We start from the raw sequence: 23,954 nt of genomic DNA, 5'->3' as shown, positions 1-23,954 counted from the left end.
CTGTCCTAGAGAAAAGGCAAAATAGGGGAAATATGATAGACATTTAAATATCTCAAAAGGTTTCCACATATAACAGGTAAATCTCTTTCAATGGAAGGTCATGGGATGAGGGTTAATCTTAGGGAATATTTCTTTACAGAGAGGGTAGTGGATGCATAGAACAGCCTCCCAGTAGAGAAAAAACAAACTATCTGAATTAAAGAAAGCATGGGATAAATACAGAGGACCTCTGAGGCAGTGATGGGAATTGTAAAGCTAAATTAGTTGGGTGATTGGACAGATTGTATAGGCCATATGGTCTTTTTCTGCCGTCATGTTTCTTGCAAAATTTGTCTGAGATGCTGTAGGCGACTGGGTGCTGTGCTTATCATGACCTGAATTGGGACTGTTCTTATCCTCATAAAAGGAATGGGTATAATGCAGTACAGTTGCATGTAATGTATAACCTTTAGAGAACAGGGACGATGAGGCAAGGGGATATAATACAGACTTTTAAATACCTGAAAGATATTAAAATGCATGAGACCAGGGCTGATCTCTTTTGGGTGCCTTATTTTCACAACTTTATTTTACTTTGTTCTCTGAAATATTCTCAAATTGCTGTAGCAAGAATTTTCGTGTTAATTTGAAAATTCTGATAAATAAAAAGTTAAAAAAAGAGATAAACTTTTTCCAGTGGAATGGGAGCTGTAGAATTAGGAGTCATGATATGAAACTCCAGGGACATCGGGAACTTTGTCTTTATTGATAGGGTAGTGGAAGCCTGGAATGCCTTCCTTGAGACAGAATTCAAAAAGGTGTGCAATACAGAGGATCCCTAGTGGCAAGACGTTGGAAATGAAGCACTGGTAATTTTTCTGTATTGGGGTAAACTGCATGGAGCAGCAGTTAGAAACCTGAACACCATCCTGGGCAGACTGGATGGACCTCTTGGTCTTTATCTGTATCTGTCCTCTCTTACATCTTCCATGAATACATGTTGCTTATTATCAAGAGCTACTACACATATTTGTGTTATATAACATTATTTCTTTTGTATGGCCGAAGTGCATCATTATAGTGTACAGTGCCATGCAAACTGAGTATAATAGGAATTGTAACAAAAACAATCTTGAGCTTGTCCTCCTGACTCTCTTCTAATTGCCAGCTTGTGTGAACACAAACTCAAATGGAGTCAATTAAATGTTAGCTTATAAAGAAAATAAAATGAAGATACCGAGCAAATGGAGTTTTAATCTTGGCTTTTCCGGAAGGTGATGTCACCGAAGACAAACAGAGACAGGCATTAGGCCAACTGCACAAAAAGAGATCATGACATCATTGGCCTGCAGGAAAAGATTCAGATAACTTGATTGACAATTTAACCTGTAATGCCAAAGGAATGCATAAAAAGCTGAGCCCCCTTCTGCCGCAATAAGTGACACAGCAGGAAACAGGCAGCCACCCCCACGGCCAGAACTGGATGACGTCACCGCAGGCCCGCCCCCTCTCGTCACGAGACGGTGAGCAAACCGGACGACCTTTCCCGGCTCCGACCACCCTCTCCATCACGTGATAGGAAAACGACATGGCGCTGGAGCGGGAGGGGAACATCAGCGCGCGTTTCGGTCCCGTCACATTAATGCCTATGAATAAATGCATACATATCTAACGTTAAAAACCAACCTATCTTCCGAGCTATGCCTGTATAAGCGGCCTACCTACTGGAGTCCAACATACAACCTCGGAAACGCTATCGAGTGTCGCGGGGCTGCTACGGAGGCCGGAAAGGGACATTTTTCTTTGCTCCGTGCAGCGCGGAGCTGAGGCAAGAGGATGGCGGAGGCGGAGTGAGTGGAAGTTTGCTCGGTTAGAGATTTTACGCAGTGACTACAGACAGTCACCTGAGAAAGCGGTCGGGGTTTTGCAGGTGACTGGCTGGACGCTGGTCAGGGAGCGGCATTACAGGGAGGGTGCTCACCCACCTTGATACCGCGCACCTGAGCCACGTCACATCCTCGTTCTATTTATTGTCTCTAGCTGCAGCATGAACGGCGGTGTGGGAATCTTCTTTGGCTCGTGTTGACATTCTTGGTTTGTCCTCCGTTAAGGAATCTTATTTCATGTTTCCTAGATTTCCAAACGCTAGCCATGGAGACTCTAATTTCACCCTGCACACCACCCTCGGCATGGCCACAAAACTTGTGCTCTCTACGCCTGGAAAGCCCATCCTTCCGGTGCAGACTGGGGTCCAGGCTCAGCAAGAGGAGCAGTCGAGTGGCATGTCAATATTTTTTAGTCTGCTCGTTATAGGTAAATGTTCACCTTGTCTTGTTTTTTGTTTTTTTTTCCTTGTGGAAGTTTGGACCTAGAGTGGCTTATTGGCCCAACAAGCAAGATGGGTTTTCAGGATAGTTATTTATTTATACATCCCTTTTTATAACCCACTTTTCCAAAGCAAGTTTGTCCAAAGTGAGAACAACAGTTAAAATAATGGAGTAAAAGGAAAATTAGAATATTAAAAGTACACTAGTGAAAATATAATGTAAACAAAATCAATTAAAATGCTGAAAATATGCAATATCCTAAGTTATCATTAAAATACAAACTAAAAGAAAATATCAATTCCTAAAAATACAAAGAGACTCTTAATACATAATACACAATTACCATTTAAAAAATACCAGGCAATAAATGGCTGTGTGAAAAATCATACTGTTCTTTTCCCAAGGATTTCACTACCACTCTCCAGTCTACCTCTCCACATCACAAATTTCACTACAAATCCAGTCCCAAATTTCAGTCTGCTTGTGTGACATTGCTGCCTGGCTGTCCTACTGCAATTTAACTTGGCCAAGATAAAACATTTTCAGGCCAATGCAATCTCACACTTGTAAAATGTGCATCCAAATTGGGTGCATGTTTTTTCAACACGTGATGCAATATGTTAATGAGCTGCAGTGCTAAAAGGAACAGAATAGGTAAAACTTGTGTATCCCTAATGCTCAAGCATCAGGCCACCCAGCAACTGACCTGGCCAGGGCTGGTCCCGATTGGTCCTTTTCATTGATGCATGTCCGTGAATGGACCAGTCCCCCTTCAGGACATCATTCTGAAAGGGGATTGGACTTTTCACTGACATGTGACAGTGAATGGACCAATTGGTACTGGGATGGAGTGAATAAATACATTTTTAAGTGTTAGCACCCTCTCTCTGCGGGTCACCAGAGCTACCAAGTGCAACCCAAACCCGCTATCCCGGGCTGGCTCATTTCTCTATTTGAGCAGCAGGGCGGCCACTAAGCTGTTCACCTTATCAGACACTGTGCCTATACATTTTTTTTCAAGACTTTTTATTTTTGCATGATGATGCTTTTTGTGATTCCTCCTACTTAGTATTGCGACAATACTAATAGGAGGAACCACAGAAAGTAGGATTTGTGTTTTAGTGGTTGAGCCCTTGAGCGTGGCATACCTTAATGCCAGCTCCTGGGCTGATGTAAAATTTGCCATGTTATAATGTGTGCATTGGCTGCGTGGGAATTTTTTGAATCGCAGGGTAATAGCTAATAACCTCATCTACATGCAATTTACATGTGATGAGTGCTATTAGCTATGCACTGGTTTGGACGTGCGTTTTGGATTCCCTGTATTGCATTGGGAGTTATTTTAGTGTATCCAATCGCATGTTAAGCGCATGGTATTGCATCTGCCTGCTTGTCTCTCTTCCACCCCCTACCTCCCCCAAAAGAAAATTCTGTTTCCTCTTTTTCTGATTCTGGGTGGCACTTGTATCCTCTTAGTTCGCTTGGTCTGTAACTTTGAGGTCATCCTTGATTCCTTTCTCTCCTCTATGCATGTCCAAAAAGACTGTTAGAGTGTGTTATTTCTTCCTCTAGAATAATGATAAAATCCATCTCTTCCTTTTTAAGCTCACTTACCAAGACACTTATCCACTCTCTCATCACTTTCCACTCAGAGTACTGCAACTTTCCCTTTGCTGGCCTCCTTCAGAACCATCTTTCTCTACTATAGTCTGTTCAAAATTCAGCTGTACAACTTATCTTTCTTCAGTGTCGCTGGTCATATTCAAATGTGCGGGTCAGATGTTGTTTCTGTTTGTACATAATATTATGTTTTATTACTTAATGTTTTTTACATGTTTGTTTTATTTGTTTTATGTACATATGCTTATTTTTATGAATGTTTTAATTGTACTTTGCTTCGGCCATTGCTGTGTGAAACAATTAATTTTAGTAAAATGAAATGAAATCCAATCTAAAAACTCACTTTCCTAGCATGTAGCAGATGGATTCAGGACCAATGTGTATAGTGTGCTCCTGATAGCAGTTGGAGACGGAGTCAGATTTCAATCTGACGTCCGCACCAGTACATATACCCGTGCAGGAAGCTCTGCTCTTCAGCAGTTTCCATCTCCATAGCAGTTCGGGAATTAAATACAAATTCCATCTCCATAGCAGTTCGGGAATTAAAAACAAAGAAGAAATCTTACCTCTCCAGACGAGCCCCGCTCTCCTGCGGTGATACCTAAGGATCCCTCCTCCAGATGAGATTTCCTGAGGTGATTTCCGAGATCCCTCAGAGGTAGGCCTCGGTCCGGCAGCTGGTTCCTGGTGTGGACTTAGCCCCTGGCAACGGGAGTGGCTGAGAGGCAGCAGGTGCAATATCGAGCGCGGCGGTGAAGGTTCTTCCCTCTCCCGCCGGAGCCCACCCGGAACGAAACCTGGGAAATGCCGAGACAAGGTAAGGTAGAAAACTTTTTCTAAGTCTCCCGTCTCTGAGGCTTGGATAGCCGCACAGATTGCCTACCGGCATCTGTACCATCGGGATGATCAGCCCAGGCAGGGCTACACCCCGATTGATACGAGGGTCCTCCCATGTGGAGACCCTCTGGGGTGGTCGCCATCTTGCTCGCGTGGTCGCCAACGCCATTTCGCCGCTCTGTCCACCTAACTGAACTGAGTGCACAGGGACGAGCCAGGCGGACAAATTACTTGCCGGGCGCTACGTGCACAGCGTAGCCGGGCACACAAGTTAAGGCCGTGCGCACAGCGGTGCCCACATCTCAGTGAGCACAAATCCCGGCGCGCATAGCTAAGCCTCCCGGTTCGCACATTAAACGCACAGACCGGGGTTTCAACGACCTTCACGAACAAAACCATGGCACCACCGGCCAGAAAACCAAGGCACAAGCCCTCTGCCCAGCCTGCAACATAAGAGCGGCGCGCAGTACAAGGAGGCCACAGCTCTGTGTCTACAGTGCGAGGAGGCCCTGGGAGAACCCGGACAAGGCCCTCTCCAGCCAGTACAGGAATCCAGATCCACCAATAGTACCCCGGACCTCTCTATCCCCAGCACGACCCTCCCCCAAATGGGGTCCCTGGGGAACACAGCGGCCTTTAATCTAGACCCAGGATCGTTCTCCTGGGTAGAATTCTTTAAGGGTCTACACACCTTTGTCCACATGCAACCGCCACCGATGGCACAAACACATCCACCACCAGACGGCCCTTGCCTCCCAGGGCCCTCCAGGTCTTCCAGTGACGTGCTCCCCCCCCCCCCCCCCACCCCCCCCCTGGCCAAAAGCCTCACCATAGGGGACACGGACACCTCAGACAAGGATCAAGACTCTCTGAAGGAAGGGGAAATGCCTCCAGGAACGGAACCTTACCGAACCATGAGGCGTTTCTTCTCCAAAGACGAGATACCATATCTCCATATAGCCATAATATTGTTTTCTGTATTTGAAGTTTGAATTGGGAATATTGTTTACTATGTTACTCTCTACCTTACACACATTGGCCATGAAACTCGGTATAACAAAATAATAAATAAAATAAATAAATATCTCATGGCTCTCAGCTTGAAGGAGCTCGCCATTCCAGGCACAAGTGCCACAGAGGAACCAAAGACGAACCCTCTCCTAGAAGGGCTCCGTCAGGCCTCCCGCCTTTTCCCCTTGCTTCAAGCCGTACAACAGCTGATCAACTTGGAATGGGATGCCCTGGAAGCCCTATATCCAGTGGAACCCTCAGCCAAAGATCTACTAGTGTTCCCCAAAGTGGATGCCATGGTCTGCTCGGTCACAAAGCGTACTACCATCCCAGTTGCAGGAGGAGCGGCACTCAAGGATGCCCAGGACAGATGTCTGGAATCCATCCTTAAACAGTCATTCGACATATCAGCTATGTCACTACAGATTGCTGCCTGCTTTGCCGTGGTAACACGCGCCTGCTTATCCATGACCAGGAACGCCGCCATGCCTGGCAAAGCACTAGAACCAGCGGTATCCTTCCTCCCGGATGCGACCTCTGACCTGGTACACACCTCAGCCAGGAGCGTCTCATCCGTAGTGGCAGCCAGAAGGCAACTTTGGCTCTGAAGTTGGTCAGCCGACGCGACCTCCAAGACAAAACTCACGAGAATGTCCTTTAAAGGAGCTCTCCTGTTCGGAAGCGAATTGAAGTTAGCGGACAAATGGGGTGAATCCCCAGTACCTCGGCTACCGGAGGACAAGAACAAAAGAAGCCAACACCCCTCTCCCCGATTACCTAGGGGCAGAGGATCACAGTGTTTCAGACCCTACAAGAGTACATATCAAGCCCCTCACCCCGCAGGCAGGGGCCAGTCCTTTTGGAACAAACACAACAAGAGGGGAGCCGGCTCTGGCACAGGCCCCAGCCGCACCACACAATGAGAATCAGCCGACCATCCACAGGAAGAAGCCATAGGGGGCAGGATTGCCCTGTTCTACCAAAGATGGGTTGAGAGAACAGCGGACAAGTGGATCCTAACTATCATTCGAGAGGGATACTATCTGGACTTCCACAATATCCCTCCGGACAAGTTCGTGAAATCTCCTTGCCACGCACCCTCCAAGAGGATGGCAGTGGAAACCACACTGGCTAAATTACTCGCCCTAAAGGCCATAACACCGGTGCCCATGCAACAACAAAATACTGGCCACTATTCCATCTATTTTATCGTCCCCAAGAAAGAGGGAACGTTCCAGCCCATCCTGGACTTCAAGTCGGTCAACCGCTACCTGAGGGTACCACACTTCCGCCTGGAAACCCTGCACTCAGTCATAAGGACGATACAGCCGGGAGAATTCCTTACATCCTTGGAACTGTTAGAAGCATACTTGCACATCCCGGTCCATCACGAGCATCAGCGCTTCCTGTGCTTCGCGATCCTGGACCACCACTACCAGTTCAGAGTGCTACCCTTTGGGCTCGCCACAGCCCCTCAGATGTTCACCAAAATTATGGTGGTAGTAGTGGCGACACAGAGGAAAGAGGGAATTCTTGTACACCCATATCTGGACGATTGGCTGATAAGGGCAAAGTCTGCAGAGGAAAGTTATCAGGCGACCACCAGAGTCAAGGCTCTACTGGAGAACCTCGGGTGGGTTGTCAACACAAAAAAGAGCTGCCTACAGTCCTCCCAATCCCTAGAATACCTGGGAGTCCGGTTCGAGACAAGACAAGGTCATTCTTCCTTCTATGAGGAGAAGAAAACTGACTAACCAATTGCGAAACCTGCTAACAAGTCTTCGCCCCAAGGTATGGGACTACCTCCAAGTCCTCGGCCTCGTGACATCAACCCTGGAAGTGGTCCCATGGGCAAGAGCTCACATGTGACCGCTACAGTGTTCCCTACTGTCACAGTGGAACCTGATGTCCTAGGACTACTCTGTTCGCCTGCAGCTCCCAGAAGAGGTGCGGAACCAGCTCCAATGGTGGCTACAAGAAGACCATCTGAGCAAGGGAGTAAGGCTATCCCGGTCCAGAGAAAGGCGACCAAAAAGGTGGATGGTCTTCAGCGAATGAAGAACCTAAACAGGAGCAGGGGTGATATGATACAGACTTTCAGGTACTTGAAAGGTTTTAATGATCCAAAGTCAACGACAAACCTTTTCCATCAGACAAAAATAAGCAGAACCAGGGGGTCACGATTTAAAACTCCAGGGAGGAAGACTCAGAACCAATGTCAGGAAGTATTTCTTCACGGAGAGGGTGGTAGACGCCTGGAACGCCCTGGTGAACACCAAAACTGTGAAGGATTTCAAAGGGGCATGGGATAAACATTGTGGATCCATAAAATCTAGAGGAAGTGAATGAGGAGAAGAGGCATGGGGGGTGGCTTGCGGAAATGATGGCTACTACCTGGTGATTAATGCTATTATTCAATAAACACACATACGGTTAATGCGACTCCAACATTGCTCTATGCTTCAACGGCAAGAGAAAATGTGGAAAAAAGGATTTGTATTCACAAATAAGCGGAGGAGTAGCTTGCTTGTTATGGCAGTTACTACCCCAAACCAAATAAGCCTGATGCTTCACTTGGAATACGTATCCAGCGCAGCTCACTGCTTCAACAGCATAGGGGAATGAAGAAAAGGTGATTTATATTCAGACAACAATCAACAAGGACTGAATTGCACAGGCTGGGTAAACAAAAAAGTGGGAGTAGCTTGCTTACTGTGGCGGGTACTACCCCTAACCAATTAAGTTAGATACATTACTTTGATGCGGCTCCAGCACTGCTCTCTGCATCAATGGCAGGGGGGAAGGAAATTGGAACCAAAAAGTTACCAATAAGGGCCAAGAGTAACAGATAAGTATGAGAAAAATAAGTGTGAAAGCTTGCTGGGCAGACTGGATGGGCCATCTGGTCGTCTTCTGCCGTCATTTCTGTTTCTATAAGTACCTCCTGAGGTGAGCCAGGCTGCCTTGTTCCAAATTGTCTGAAGCTTGTAGAGACTTTTCTTCTGGAGCTTTGTATGAAAGGCATTGCAATAATCAATGTTATATAAAACAAATAGATATTTGACTGTCTTTAGATATACCTTTTCTTAAAAAAAAAAAATGTTTAGTGTGCTCCATCTTAAGCGATAGCAACTTATTCTTTCAGGTTAGTGACATCTAGCAAAATATTCTTCATTTTTAAATTTGTTAACTTGTAATGCTTGTGATTTTTTTTTTTATTTAAACTTTGTATCTATTTGCTTGCTGCCTTGAGACAATTGTTTAATTTATCTACTGATTTTTTTTTTTATTAAGGGTTCAGCCCCAGGGGAGGGAGGTAAAGTTGAAATGGTGTCTGCATATACGTGATAGGAGACATGCACAGTGCGCATCAGCTAAATTTGTATACATTGGAGACTCTGTATATGTGCATGCATCACATGTTAAATTCCTTGTGGCTAGCCTGAAATCCTGCTTGGCTGTGGGATCAGTAGGAAAGGTTTGGCATCCATTGGCATAACATGATCCCTTTTGCATTTTATTTTCATTGGACTTCAGAATCAGTCATAGGTTTTTGGAACATCAGTTGCCTGTCTAATTTTTGAAAACTGTCCTATTAAATATTGAGTAGTATGATTAAAATATTTAATATGCACTGGGTGAATGTAGTGCTGACATAATGATGATGCATGTCTCTTTTTAAAGTCTGTGTTAGTTTTTCCCATTATGTCAGGACACTGAAAGATGCTAAAATGCTGGAAATTTGTGGACCTCTGACATTTTATTAATATGCTAATTGAGACAAGTGGTCCATCCTTTGGATATAGCCCTTGTTGAGTTGCTGCTAAGTTTGTTGCTTTAGCTTGTAAAGAAATACCAACCATTATAGGTCACAACACAATCGTTTTTACAATTGTCAAACTTTTTTTATGAAGAAGTTAAGATCTCCAAAAATGTTGAACATTTTAACTCTGGAATAATGATTGTCATGTCTCTCCTGGTTTACGGAATTTGTATTCTTGCACTCTACAATACAATGATTCCCAACCCTCTCCTGAAGGTACCACCTAACCAGTCTGCTTTCCAGGATCTCCATTGTATGCAGCTCGCTCTTATGCATATTCATGATGGTTGTCTCAAAAAAAACCGGACCGGTTAGGTGTTCCTCCAGGAGAGGGCTGGGAATCGCTGCTCTCATAATCCTTGCCTGTGATCTGGTAGCCAGATTTAGGGGTGGGGGTTACAGACTTTCACTATATTTAGATCTTCACTACTAGCATTAAACTCTCTCAAATATTTTACCTTGTTTCATTATTATTGTATTTTAATTGAAGTATTTTTGTTTGTTGTAAACTGCTTTGGGCCAGACTTTCTTTTGAGGAAGGCAGCGTATAAGTGTAATGTGACATATAACAGAGCTTCAATAATAGTGTAATAAAGATAATGTTTAGGCAATGCTTATTAAAAATCAACCAAATAGGCAGAACACTGAATTATACTGCATCCATTCAGTACCTTAGTCGCCATATTTCAGTTTATTAGAAAAGTATTTTTACATACGCTTTGAAGAAGACTTATCCTGCCTACAGTATTTAACACAGATTTGATTTGTATTTTTTTCCTCAGCTATATGCATCATATTGGTGCACTTACTGATAAGATACAGACTGCATTTCCTGCCAGAAAGTGTGGCTGTTGTTTCCTTAGGTAAGCAACCAGTCGTCTTGCCATTTAGATGAGATGTTTTGTATTTACACCTGCAAGCTGTGATGTACTGCATGGAGGGGGGGTGTATTGATAACCTGGAAGAAGGTCCATATTGAGTGAACCGGAGAGCAGGAAAGTTATCCGGCTGAAGCTTAGAGCAGCTTTTAAACTAGAACAAGGGGGAAAGCCGACAGTCACTCAGCAGTGCATGGTTTGGAGAAATGTATCCTTAAAGGATACTAATGAAACAGGAGAGTTAGGGCATCCCAACAGAGAGGTTCCATTAAAAGCAAACATAGTTCATATGCCTATATGTAAAAAATCACCAAAGCTAATGATTTCCAAATTATCCCAAACAACTGAAAAGCAGGTTGTTTAAAACAAGCAAAAACCACACTTTGAAATGTCTGTATGCCAGTGCCAGAAGTCTAAGAAGTAAGATGGGAGAGTTAGAGTGTATAGCAGCAAATGATGAGATTGACATAATTGGCATCACAGAGACTTGGTGGAAGGAGGATAACCAATGGGACAGTGCTATATCAGGGTACAAATTATATCGCAATGATAGGGAGGATCAACTTGGTGGGTGTGTGGACCTTTTTGTCCGGGAGGGTATAGAGTCCAACAGGGTAAAGATCATACGAGTAAATGCTCAGTAGAATCTATATGGGTAGAAATCCCATATGTGTTGGGTAAGAGTATAGTGATAGGAGTATACTACCGTCCACCTGGACAAAATGGTCAGACAGATGAAATGCTAAGAGAAATCAGGGAAGCAAACCAATTTGGCAGTGCAATAATAATGGGAGATTTCAATTACCTGTAAAAAAAAAAACCCAAGGTCAACCGAATGAAATTTAAATTATAGCCTAAGTGACGATGTCATCAAGCCAGATGTTGTGATTTTAACCAAATCCCAACCGGTCTTCTAATCATTCACCATCACTGTAAAAATTTAAATTTATTAATTGAAAAAATATGTTTTTTTTAATTTTTTGTTATTAATATATTAATAAATTAAAAAATGTTTTCAATTAATAAATTTAAATTTTTACAGTGATGGTGAATGATTAGAAGACCGGTTGGGATTTGGTTAAAATCACAACGTCTGGCTTGATGACACCGTCACTTAGGCTATAATTTAAATTTCATTCGGTTGCCCTTGTTTTTTACAGTTTACCGATTGGGTTACTGTACTGACTTCTTTTGTTATAGATTTCAATTACCCCAATATTGACTGGGTAAATGTAACATTAGGACTTGCTAGAGACATAAAGTTCCTGGATGTAATAAATGATTGCTTCATGGAGCAATTGGTTCAGAAACCGACAAGAGAGGGAGCTATTTTAGATTTAATTCTTAGTGGAATGCAAGATTTGGTGAGAGAAGTAACGGTGGTGGGGCCACTTGGCAACAGTGATCATAACATGATCAAATTTAAACTAATAACTGGAAGGGGGAGAATAAGTAAATCTGCAGCTCTAACACTGAATTTTAAAAAGGGAAACTTTGATAAAATGAGGAAAATAGTTAGAAAAAAACTGAAAGGTGCAGCTGCAAAGATTAAAAGTGTTCAACAGGCTTGGAAATTGTTTAAAATTACAATACTAGAGGCGCAGTCCATATGTATTTCGCGCATTAAGAAAGGTGGAAGGAAGGCAAAACGATTACCGTCATTGTTAAAAGGTGAGGTGAAAGAGGCTATTTTAGCCAAAAATACATCCTTCAAAAATTGGAAGAAGGATCCATCTGAAGAAAATAGGATAAAACATAAGCATTGTCAAGGTAAGTGTAAACATTGATAAGACAGGCGAAGAGAGAATTTGAAATGAAGTTGGCCATAGAGGCAAAAACTCGTAATAAAAACTTTTTAAAATATATCCAAAGCAAGAAACCTGTGAGGGAGTTGATTGAACAGTTAGATGACCGAGGGGTTAAAGGGGCTCTTAGGGAAGATAAGGCCATTGCAGAAAGACTAAATGAATTCTTTGCCTCCGTGTTTACTAATGAGGATGTTGGGGAGATACCAGTTCCGGAGATGGTTTTCAGGGGTGATGAGTCAGACAAACTGAACGAAATCACTGTGAACCTGGAAGATGTAGTAGGCCAGATTGACAAACTAAAGAGTAGCAAATCACCTGGACCGGATGGTTTGCATCCTAGGGTTCTGAAGGAACTCAAAAATGAAATTTCTGATCTATTAGTTAAAATTTGTAACCTATAATTAAAATCATCCATTGTACCTGAAGACTGGAAGGTGGCCAATATAACCCCAATATTTAAAAAAGGCTCCAGGGGCGATCCGGGTAACTATAGACCAGTGAGCCTGACTTCAGTGCCGGGAAAAATAGTGGAAACTATTCTCAAGATCAAAATCGTAAAGTGCATATAGAAAGACATGATTTAATGGAACACAGTCAAAATGGATTTACCCAAGGGAAGTCTTGCCTAACAAATCTGCTTCATTTTTTTAAAGGGGTTAATAAAATGCGGATAAAGGTGAACCAGTAGATGTAGTGTATTTGGATTTTCGGAAGGCATTTGACAAAGTCCCTCATGAGAGGCTTCTACGAAAACTAAAATGTCATGGGATAGGAGGCGATGTCCTTTCGTGGATTACAAACTGGTTAAAAGACAAGAAACAGGATTAAATGGTCAGTTTTCTCAGTGGAAAAGGTAAACAGTGGAGTGCCTCAGGGATCTGTACTTGGACCGGTGCTTTTCAATATATTTATAAATGATCTGGAAAGGAGTATGACGAGTGAGGTTATCAAATTTGTGGATGATACAAAATTATTCAGAGTAGTTAAATCACAAGCAGACTGTGATACATTACAGGAGGGCCTTGCAAGACTGGAAGATTGGGCATCCAAATGGCAGATGAAATTTAATGTGGACAAGTGCTAGGTGTTACATATAGGGAAAAATAACCCTTGCTATAGTTACACGATGTTAGGTTCCATATTAGGAGCTGCCACCCAGGAAAAAGATCTAGGCATCATAGTGGATAATACTTTAAAATCGTCGGCTCAGTGTGCTGCAGCAGTCAAAAAAGCAAATAGAATGTTAGGAATTATTAGGAAGGGAATGGTTAATAGAAAGGAAAATGTCATAATGCCTCTGTATCTCTCCATGGTGAGACCGCACCTTGAATACTGTGTACAATTCTGGTCACCGCATCCCAAAAAAGTTATAGCTGCGATGGAGAAGGTACAGAGAAGGGCTACCAAAATGATAAAGGGGATGGAACAGCTCCCCTATGAGGAAAGGCTGAAGAGGTTAGGGCTGTTAAGCTTGGAGAAGAGATTGCTGAGGGAGGATATGATAGAGGTCTTTAAGATCATGAGAGGTCTTGAACGAGTAGATGTGACTCGGTTATTTACACTTTCGAATAATAGAAGGACTAGGGGGGCATTCCATGAAGTTAGCAAGTAGCACATTTAAGACTAATCGGAGAAAATTCTTTTTCACTCAATGCACAATAAAGCTCTGGAATTTGTTGCCAGAGGATGCCTGTTTATGAACATCCCCAAAACGTTTTCCTGTTAACTTGTTTTAATGTATTTCACCCATGAGGTGATTGTTTAGTTCCATGTAAACCGGTGCAATATGTATTGTATATAAGAAATTAAAAATAAATAAATAAATAGTGTGGCTGGGTTCAAAAAAGGTTTGGATAAGTTCTTGGAGGAAAAGTCCATTAACTGCTATTAATCAATTTTACTTGAGGAATAGCCACTGCTATTAATTGCATTAGTAGCATGGGATCTTCTTAGTGTTTGAGTAATTGCCAGGTTCTTGTGGCCTGGTTTTGGCCTCTGTTGGAAACAGGATGCTGGGCTTGATGGACCCTTGGTCTGACCCAGCATGGCAATTTCTTATGTTCTTACCTGAATAACTTTGCTCTGATATTCAGCAGAACACAACTGGCTATACACGTTCTGCTGAATTTACCCAACTAAAGACAAAGTTACCTAGATAAAGTTATCCAGGTGTCTTTAGAACAGCCCTCTGGTGTTTTACCAGACTTTCCGGGATTACTTTATCTGGATAGTGCTAAAGTTAAGCTCCACCCTTGGAATACTACATCACTGCCCTTTTTTTTTCCCGCAGCTAAATTTTATGTGGTAATGAGTTACCTGGACAAAATGTTAATGGAGAACTGGGATACATTTTTGAAATCAAAGACTTGTCCCAGTAACATCCGAAGTTACCCGGACAAATAATTTGAATATGATCCTCATTATTTGTTAACTGTATTCTTGATGGCATCTACAGAGTTTGGCAACAGAAAATCTGGTTCTGATGTAATATGAGCAGATGTTACTGTCTTAAAATCTGTGCTCATACGTGGTTGTTAGTTTTAATGAATCTCCGTGGTGACAGAAATGCAAGATGTAGAGCGATAAAGAAGCTTGCCAGTGTGATTTCACGTGACTGTAACGTGGCAGCTAAGAATGCATCATGCTTTGCATATGTTTGTACCAGTCAGTATATTGTCAAACTGATATTTAAATAAAATAAGCATTAGTTAATTTGAGTTGGGGACGTCGTGGTCCTCACGTGGCTTTGCTAAGGAAAATCCTTGGCTTACCTATGGGACTCTGATCTTCTTTCCAGAGCATTTTGCGCTTACTGTATTTTGTCTGTCTCAGAGGAAAGACTGCAGCTAACCTCTAGATCAGTGTTTCCCCAGCAGGGTGCCTTCATTGCTGATCAGGTGCGCCACAGAAAAGTCACCACTGCCTGATTCTCTGATCCAGACCAGCACTTGGGCTCTGCTCTCAGGACCTCACAGCAACAAGAGACATGAGAGCAATGGTTTTTAAATATGTAGAAGCTCCTTTCTTAGAACATGTATAGTCACATATGCCTTCCCTTCCTAGCCTCAGCATGTGCCCTGGAGTATGGAAATTTAATAAGCACCATGCAGAGTATGGATAGCAGAGCCCCGCTTTGTTTGGCACAGTCATCTTCACCTTCTGAGCTTCCTCCTTTGAGTCCTTCCAGCCTCTGTCTTACCCCTAGGCTTTGTGAGACAGGCAGAACACGCAGTGAGCACTAGATGTGACTTATTCTGAGTGTTAGGAGCAGCAGCAGTGGAGGAGCACTGGCAGCCACATACGGCAGATTAGGTAAATAACTGAGCTGGCTACCTGTGCTACACTGACTACTTCTGCTTTCTCGTCCTTAGTGTGGGATCATGCCTGTCTTGGCCCCTCTCCGCCCCCCCCCCCTCTTTATCTTAAAATTTCAAAGAGAGACTGGAGATCTTTCAGTGCTGTCCTAGCTATTCTTCTGGCCATATGTATCCTCTTCATGTCTGCAATGCCTGCTCCATGGAGGTTGGTGCATCACACAATGTTTTTGTTAATTTAGGTGTGCTTTGGGCTTGAAAAGGTTGGGAAACTGCTCTAGATGGAGGTGAAAGTGATATGTCTGCTATGAACCTTACCACAAGATAATGAAATTGTCACTGAGGTTCTCCATCCTCAAGCAGACATGAATTAGCCATTATGTGTGGGTGATGTGATCTGACAGCACAGACAGAGACCCGACTCTCAGAACTCAGCAAAGACTTTTCGGAGCATGTGTGGGAATCCCTGCACATTTGCTGCCTTATGTGCCTCTGTCTTGCTTCTTCTGAGCTACTGCACAGATGTATCCCCTCTCTTTTGTTGTCTGGTCTCTTTTTATTGGCCTAGTATTTCTGCCTTGTTTTGCTTTTCCAAGCCACTGCCTTGAGCTTTTTAGTTCCTCCAAAAAACAAAACAGTGAAATGGAGAAATCCAAGGCCAAGAAGACCACAGTCAGTGGTGCTGGATGTCCATCGCAGCTTCTCATTTGGTGTGCTGTCCCAGCATGGGGCCAGATCATGACTCTGCCAACTACTACAATCACGGTAGGATGACCCTGTGGGCACAGCAGCACCAAGGCATAGCTTCTTGTTCCAGATTGAGGCATTGATAGATTCTCGGTACAGAAAATAGAAGCAGTAGTTCTGGAGTCCTTTGAAGTAAACATTCGACTTCTTTCCTGGTCAACTTCTCCAAGTCCAACTTCATCTCAAAGGATTCAGTTCATAGGATCCTGGACAGAATTAGTCAAGGAGAAGGCACTTCTTCCAGTTGAAAGAGCCACATTTCGGATGGGCCAGATGGGCTTTTTTTCTACAGTGGAACCAAGTGCTAGCAAAACTGGTCCTGGTACTTCCAGGATATATGTCTGCAGTGGGGCATGTAGTTCCTTGGCTTGTCTGCCCATGCAGTGCTGTCAGTGGCCCCTCCAAAGCCAATGGGATCAGCTCTATCAGCAGTTATCCCGTCAGATCTTCATGACCTCTGATCCCGAGATGAGGGCATCCTTCGGTGAATAAATCCATAGGTTTTTAAGTGAGCCTCTTGCTCTATGTTCCAACACATCAAGTTGCCCTGTCTACACAAGGGGTGGCGTGTGCACACAGAGGCTGCATGGACCCAGAGGTCATGGTCTGTAGCGGAGAACCATTTGCAGATCAGTCTGCTGGGGCTCCAAGCTGTTTGTTGTGTGCTAAGAGCAATCTCTCCCCTGCTGTCTGGCAAGAGAATAGTGATTCAGACAATCAGGTGACATGTTCTAAAGGAACAAGCAGGCACAGGCTCGTAGTTGCTTTGCACTGCAACCCTCAGCTTGGGACTCCCCACGTGTAATGGCTAATTCATGCCTGCTTCTGGACAGAGAAAGTAAGTTTGCTTACCTGCAAATGGTGTTTTCTGCAAACAGCAGAATGACTTGGCCTCGCTGGTGAGTTAACTATCTTGCAAAAGTGTAAACTCTGGAAGAAACTGAGAGGCTCACAAGGCATTGTGAACACACAGGAATTCCTAGGCACACTCAAAGTCTTTACTGATTTCTAAGAATTAGGTCTGTGTCGGTGCAGTCTGATGATGTCACCAACACGTAATGGCTAATTCATTGTGCTGTCCTTGGAGATCCCTGGTTACAGGTAAGCAAACTTGCTCTTGCCTTCGTTTGTACCCTACTTTTGATATACTGTCATTGGTATTATTTTTTTTCCATTGAGCCCTTCATAATGTTGCTTTAAATTCAGAGTTTAAAAAAAGATGGCAGAAAGTGGGCATGAACTCATGACAGGATATGTACATTAAAGCGGTTTCCCAACCCTCTCCCGAAGGCACATGTAGCCAGTCAGGTTTTCAGAATAGCCATAATGAATATGCATGAGATCGATATGCATACCGTGTCTACAATGTAAGCATATCTCTTATGCATATTCATTGTGTCAATCCTGAAAACCTGACTGGTTAGACTTGCCTCCAGGAGAGGGCTGGGAAGCACTGCATTATAGGCCACATGCATGTGGGTATTGTGAGGGATGAGGCCAAAGACAGCAAACATCTAGGAAAGTGGTTAAAGCCTGTCAGATACTGATAAAATTGCCTGGTCATTGACGAGTGTTTCTTAATGTGCTGATTCTTTGTTAAAGGACATCCGTGCACAGTCACATGCTGCTGCCTGACAAATCAGAATGCTCGCTTTTCCTCAGCCATTTTATCATGGTGCAAACTGACAAAAAAAAAATTAATGAATATTGAGCCTCTGTTCAGTATTTTATTTTATTTTTTGCAGAAAGGGAGGAATTTAAGCAACAGTGGAAAACGGGACATAATGAGAAGCAAATATTGGTGCTAGCTGGTTCTAGTACAAAGGAGCTTGCTGGAATGTATAGAAGGAATTACATTTATAAATAAATCATTACAGCTCATAGATAACCTTTATCATTTTATACTAACTTTTGCTGGTTTTATAGTTGGTTAAACCTTTTGCTTTCATTGCAGAGCAGGAATCTGGAAGTCTGTCACATGCTTTCTGATTTCACTCTGTTTTCCATAGGAGAATATAATTGGAAAGGTTTATTTTGGAATAAATATTTTTGTGAAGCGAGAGAGCCCCTTAAATTCCAGAGTCTCATTCCTGAGCAGAAATATCTGGTAGTACTGACTCTCTCTCTGGTTAAGGAAATATTTTTAGTAAAAATATTTACGTAGCGTCGCTGTCTTACTTTCTGGAGGAAACGAAGGCTTCTGAAATCACAGCGTGGGTCCCCTGTTCACATCTGATACTCGGGAGACGTTGGGACCATAGGATTTTAACAAGGGTGTCTCTTGCTCCGGGTATGTGTGTGTAGACCAGAAAATAGGTTCTTTTTAGTTCTGGGTGCACCTTCTTGCTAACTTGTTTGCCTTCGTGTTTCCTGGGATTAATTTTGAAAAGAATTTCTCTGAATCAGGAACTTTGTGTGACTTCTTAACAGCTGAAGTATAAAAGGATTCCTAGAAGGTCACACCCTAGACACAAAATATGCTAAAAAGTCTACAAGCTTGTTTCCAGTGGTTGGGAACAGAGGCGGCTGTGGAGTGTGTTGCATCTAATGGAGGCCCAACCAAAAATAGAATATGTTCTTTTGGGATTTATTTTTTTCTTTTTTTATGGAGCCAATACCACGTTTGCGAATTTAAAGCAAAATCTCAAATGCTAGACTGATGTGTGTGTTTGATGTTTCCTTTTATTGTTGATGCCTTAAGAGTTGGCATGAAAGGTGGAATTTCTTTCCCGTACAGTTGGGGTTGCTTGTCTGATTTCATCCTGTGATATCGGAGACCATCTGTCTGGAACCGAAGTTTAATAGACTGGGTTGTAAAATCACTACAGAATTTCTGTCTGATTTCTTTTTATGCAGTTGAATATCTTTGAGCCATAAAAACTGCACACTTAGAAATATTAGCAGTAGCTTGGTGTAGATCAAAGGTGTGCTAGAATACAATGAGCAAATCAGTCTAAAAGCTGAGCACATGAAATAGAGAAACCTTAAGTTTATTATATGTACTTACATTGTTTCTATATCTCTGTCTTGGTGTGATGACTGAAAGACTGTTCCCAAATGTCTTAGAACATCTGTACCACTGAAGGCAGCATTTCCACAAGTGACTAAAAGCTGCTTATATTGATATAGTGCATGGAAAGTACTGTAAATCCTTTGGAAATAGAAGAAAACATTTAGTTAATGTGCTTGTAAGTTTTTTGTTTTTTGGGGGTTTTTTTGGTGTGTCTTGCTTCTTTACTCCTCTCTGAGTTCTGGATAGTACTTGAGAACTGCTGGAAATGGAAAAAGCTGTTGAAGGTACAAATTTGTATATTTTGCTTTCTTCTCAGTACTTGATAGACCCTTTAAAAACAAAACACTTTTTAAAGCAAGTTCAAAATCGGTTTTGCCTTGCGTCCTCTGGGGAAACTGGCCTTATAAAATCATCACGTCTGTGTTTCCAGCTCTCAGCCCCTATAAGTGTCTCCCCCACACACCTAATAACTTTAGAGCAGCCCATCCAGTTTCATTCGAACATCTGCCCCATAGTAGAGCATCACATGACTCTCTGCTCACGCTCCATGCCTCAACATTTAGAATCCCCGTTTCTTTTGTCTTCCTGAAGATGAACGGGGCCAGTTCAGCTGAAATCTCCGGGAGGTTAGAGCACCTTGTGATGGTACTGGCCATTCTGTAAGATGCCCCGCCATTGCTCAAACACGTTCACATATCTTAATTTACTTTTATGCTGTCAAGAATAATCATGGCATCGTATTTTTTATTTCTTCCTGTTTTCACATGCCGAGTGTGGACTTTGCTTTTTAATGTACGTTATGAAGGCAATATTGCAAGCCCTTTTCATGGGTAAAAAAAAAGCATCTTACCCCTGGAAACGGGGGTGTTGGCTGTTGTCCAGCCTGTGGGGCGCTTCCTTTTATTCGTGGAGAATAGAAGCAATCTCTAGGGTGGAGAGAAGAACGTAGGATTCTGGCAAAGTAAATTACCTGCAAAGAAAGTGGGCGCAAATCTCTAGGGGTAACTTTTTGTTGGGCAGGAAGCCAGAGCTTTCATTATGCTGCAAACCTTGTGGGTAAACACTGCCTGCAGAATTTGCACCTAGGCACCAAATTTTGCATAATTTCTCCATATAAGACCTTTATTGGTCATTCTTTCTTTCGTACCTTGTGTAATGTCATTGATTATAAATTTAAATATCCTTAACTTTTAAATACCTGGAGGGTATCGGTAATGTAGAAGAGGTAAACATTTTTTCAGTGTAAAGTTAAGTTCTGGAACTAGGGGCCATGCTATGACTTGGGAGCAATGGCAGAAGAGAGATACACGTACGGATGTAAATATTCTGGTGAATACCTGGAATGCCCTCTTACTGCAGGAGGTGGAGAAAATAAGCAGTACCGGAATTCAAGAAGGCCCGGGTTAAAAGCAAAAATATCTCTAGGATGGTAATAGAGCACTTGGGGCAACCTGCGTGGAGAGAAAGTGAGAAACCCAAACAGAAGGCATGGGGGTAACCCACTCGGAGCTGCTGTTACAACCCTGAAAAATCTCGCTGGGCAGACTGGAGGGCCATTTTTCTTCTTCTGCCATCATTTACTGTCTTACTCTGTTTCTAAGCAGATGGAATGCAATGGTGAAACACGATTGGTCCTGAATGCATAATGGATTATGTTCCCAGAAAGTGCTACAGTCTGTCTTGTCCCTCAACACACTTCTGCCTGCAGGCTTCCTTTTTTTTTTTTTTTTTTTTAAATCTCCCTGGTACCATTCATAAAAATGAACAGATGAAACACTTATTTCTTGTATTCCACTTCCTCTCTTACATTTGCTGCATACATTAAGTTTTGTAGCGAGCAGGAAGTTCTGCTTGTAGTTCTCACCCTGCTAGTCCCTGTTTCTGGAAAAGAGTCTGATTGGGAGCATCGTGTGTTCATAAGCGTGCGTGCGTCGTATCATCATTCATTTATTCGGTCTTAATTGAATCGGCTTTCCCTTACTGTCCTGAAATAAGAGGAGAGAACTGAAATGTGTCGTTGGTCTATAAGTGCAAGAACATATAAGCAGTGCCATGCCGGGTCAGGCCAAGGTCCATCGAGCCCAGCATCCTGTCTCCCACAGTGGCCAGTCCGCATCACAAATACCCAGCAGATCCCCCAACAGTTGATCTGTTTCTTGCATCTCACTCCTAGGGATAAGCGCCGGCTTTTCCCAAATCTACCCGGCTAATAACTGTTAATGGACTTTTCCTTCAGGAACTTGTCCAGCTCTCTTTTCAGCCCCACTTGATGTTGGTTACCTTGACCACATCCTCTGGCAACGGTGTAGTACGTCATTCCTGATAAATGTTGTTCAGTGTGTTCCTGCTGACTTCCAGAAACCTTGAATAGAATGATTTGTGTGTCATAAAGAGCTCTCTGGCATGAAAAATTGAGGCTTTAGACTTTCTGTTACATTGCACGAGTAAAAAAAATCAATCGTAGGTTATCCGCGTGATTTCTTTTTTCTCGGTTTCATTTGATAGTTGCAGCTGAGTGAAATGTTATCAGTTATCCTGAAAGGAAGTGCTTATAAATCTTTCAAGGACTAAAGAAGGCAATTTATTTTTCTTATTTGATGTAGGGTGACCTGGCTTCCAAGAATGCTTGATACTTCCATTACTTTTACTGCCAAACCCATTTACAAATAGGTAATGTGAGTCATCATGCAGAAACAAACCCACGTATAAGGATCAGGATGTGATTTGCTTGTTAGGCCCATGGCCCACGTTTGAACTTAGGTGTGGTTGAGGCTATCAGTTTTTATGTTTGGTCAGCAGTAGATCTAAATTGACAGGCTCTGGTGGCCAGTACTGTTTTTTTTTCCTGTAGTTGCAGGGCTAAATTTATTTGAGGGATTCTGTTGTTTTTCTCTGTGGGGAATATCTTTACTAAAAGTAGCGCTTGGCCTTTAACTCCATGGTTTCTTTGGCTGAATCCTCGGAAGGTTGCTGACATTATCCCCCAGGGGGGGAAAGTTGCGCTGGGCTTAGGGGCCGATATTCAGAAGGCTGCTAAGCTTTTAAGCTAGCTTTCAGCCACTCTCTAGCCAGCTAGTCCTGAAAATTTGCCCTAGCTGGCAAATTAGTTTATACCTCCCTGATTCAGTCACACCCTTAGGACCATCCACTTGATAATGCAACAGGGCAGATTTTCAAAATGCTGAATCTGTCTACCCAACTCTTGAAGTTAGGAAGCTGGACCCTTTGAAAATCTGCTCTGTAGCAATGTAGACTGAGGCCCAGAGATGCCTTCGTGTTTTGTGAAGCGGGGAGAATAATGCAGTGATATGACTTCTTTGTTTTTCTTCATGCTGCCATGTTTTATTCCATCTTTTACTCTGTTATAGTCCTGCTCTCGGGTGCCCCTTTTGCGCTGAATTCCCTGATATCGCCGTTTCTGAATATGAGCCAGCAAACCTGTTGGCCTTATTCAGCAGATGATGCTTTTTTGATTTAAATGTTCATGGAACTCCCCTGTATACATAGCCAGAGATTGAAAAATACTTGCCTGCTCACTGAGGGGAAGTGTCATAGCGGGGCCACGGGGAATACCCTCTCCCCTCCCGCCCACAGGAAGCGGCAGCGTAGAAGCGTGGAGCCACGGGGAACACCCCCATCACTGAAGAGGCACATCGTCTCTGAGGTCACTTTCAGTAGGACTGGGCTGAGAAAGCTGCTGGAAAATCCATGTGCATGAGTTTTATGCAGTTCCTAACTATTGTAGGAAATTTCATTCCTGTTTCTTCACTCTGAAAGTACATGCATTCACTTGCACATAATTGAGTCATGTTAATCACATAATTGAAATTGACACCTTACCACTTTCATATCAACAGAAAAGGTTCCTAAACAGTGCTTTTTGTTTGCGGTTGCTTACTTACTGCTTTAGCTGCCTTTTATCATACAAACTTTGGAATCTTGATCTGGGCAAGTGAAGGAACGACCTTATCTGTAATGCACAAGGGCTTGCAGTAGCAAATCACTAAACTTGTAGCCATTCCTCTACCTGAAGCTTTGCAGGTGGATTATGTAAAGAAGGATTAACCATTGTAAGCCATGTTGATTTTTATTCATTTTTCTGTCCTGCTAAAGTGCACATGGGCAGAACATAAGATTCAGTGAGCCAAGTAGGGTAGAACTAGGAATATCAAGACTTTAGTGCTGATATAGAGTTAGGTTTTGTCATTTTGAACAGCATGTTTCCCAGTGTGTAGCCAGATGGACTCAGGACCAATGGGTATAGGGTACTCCAGATAGTAGATGGGAAATTGATTCAGATTTCAAAGCTGACGTCGGCCTACATATACCCATGAGCATGCTCAGCTCTTCAGTATTTCTCCGTCTCCCATAGCAGATGCAGACATTATTCCACACTAGAATAGTGTTAACAATTACAGCAAAAAGAAAAGAAATCTACAGCAAAAAGAAAGAAATGTACCTTTTAAGATCGAGCCCCACTCTCCTGCGGTGAAACCTAAAGGTCCCTCCCCAGTCGAGAATGCCTGAGGTGATTGCCGATATCCCTCAGAGGCCTTGGTCCCAGCGTGGGCTTAGCCCCCAGAGTGGCTGAAAGGCA

The 23,954-nt window shown here is 43.0% G+C and overlaps 1 protein-coding gene across 3 annotated transcripts in view; it reads left to right on the top strand.

Annotated features, from left to right (window-relative positions):
- The first annotated feature begins 1,399 nt into the window (after positions 1 to 1,399).
- Positions 1,400 to 23,954, top strand: part of SLC9A8 (solute carrier family 9 member A8) — a 220,172-nt gene continuing 197,617 nt past the window's right edge. The window contains exons 1-3 of one of the 3 annotated variants that reach the window (XM_029612294.1): positions 1,529 to 1,829; positions 2,114 to 2,292; positions 10,380 to 10,460. In XM_029612294.1, the coding sequence (XP_029468154.1) occupies positions 1,816 to 1,829; positions 2,114 to 2,292; positions 10,380 to 10,460 (274 nt within the window). In that variant the 5' untranslated portion in view covers positions 1,529 to 1,815. Of the gene's footprint in view, positions 1,503 to 1,528; positions 1,830 to 2,113; positions 2,293 to 10,379; positions 10,461 to 23,954 lie in introns of those variants that run through there. The other 2 variants (XM_029612295.1, XM_029612296.1) reach the window with 2 other exon arrangements.

Source organism: Rhinatrema bivittatum, chromosome 8 (assembly GCF_901001135.1).
Source record: "Rhinatrema bivittatum chromosome 8, aRhiBiv1.1, whole genome shotgun sequence".
Lineage (NCBI taxonomy): Eukaryota > Metazoa > Chordata > Amphibia > Gymnophiona > Rhinatrematidae > Rhinatrema > Rhinatrema bivittatum.
Note: the sequence above shows the minus strand (reverse complement) of the source record. Positions and strands in the feature narration are given on the sequence as shown.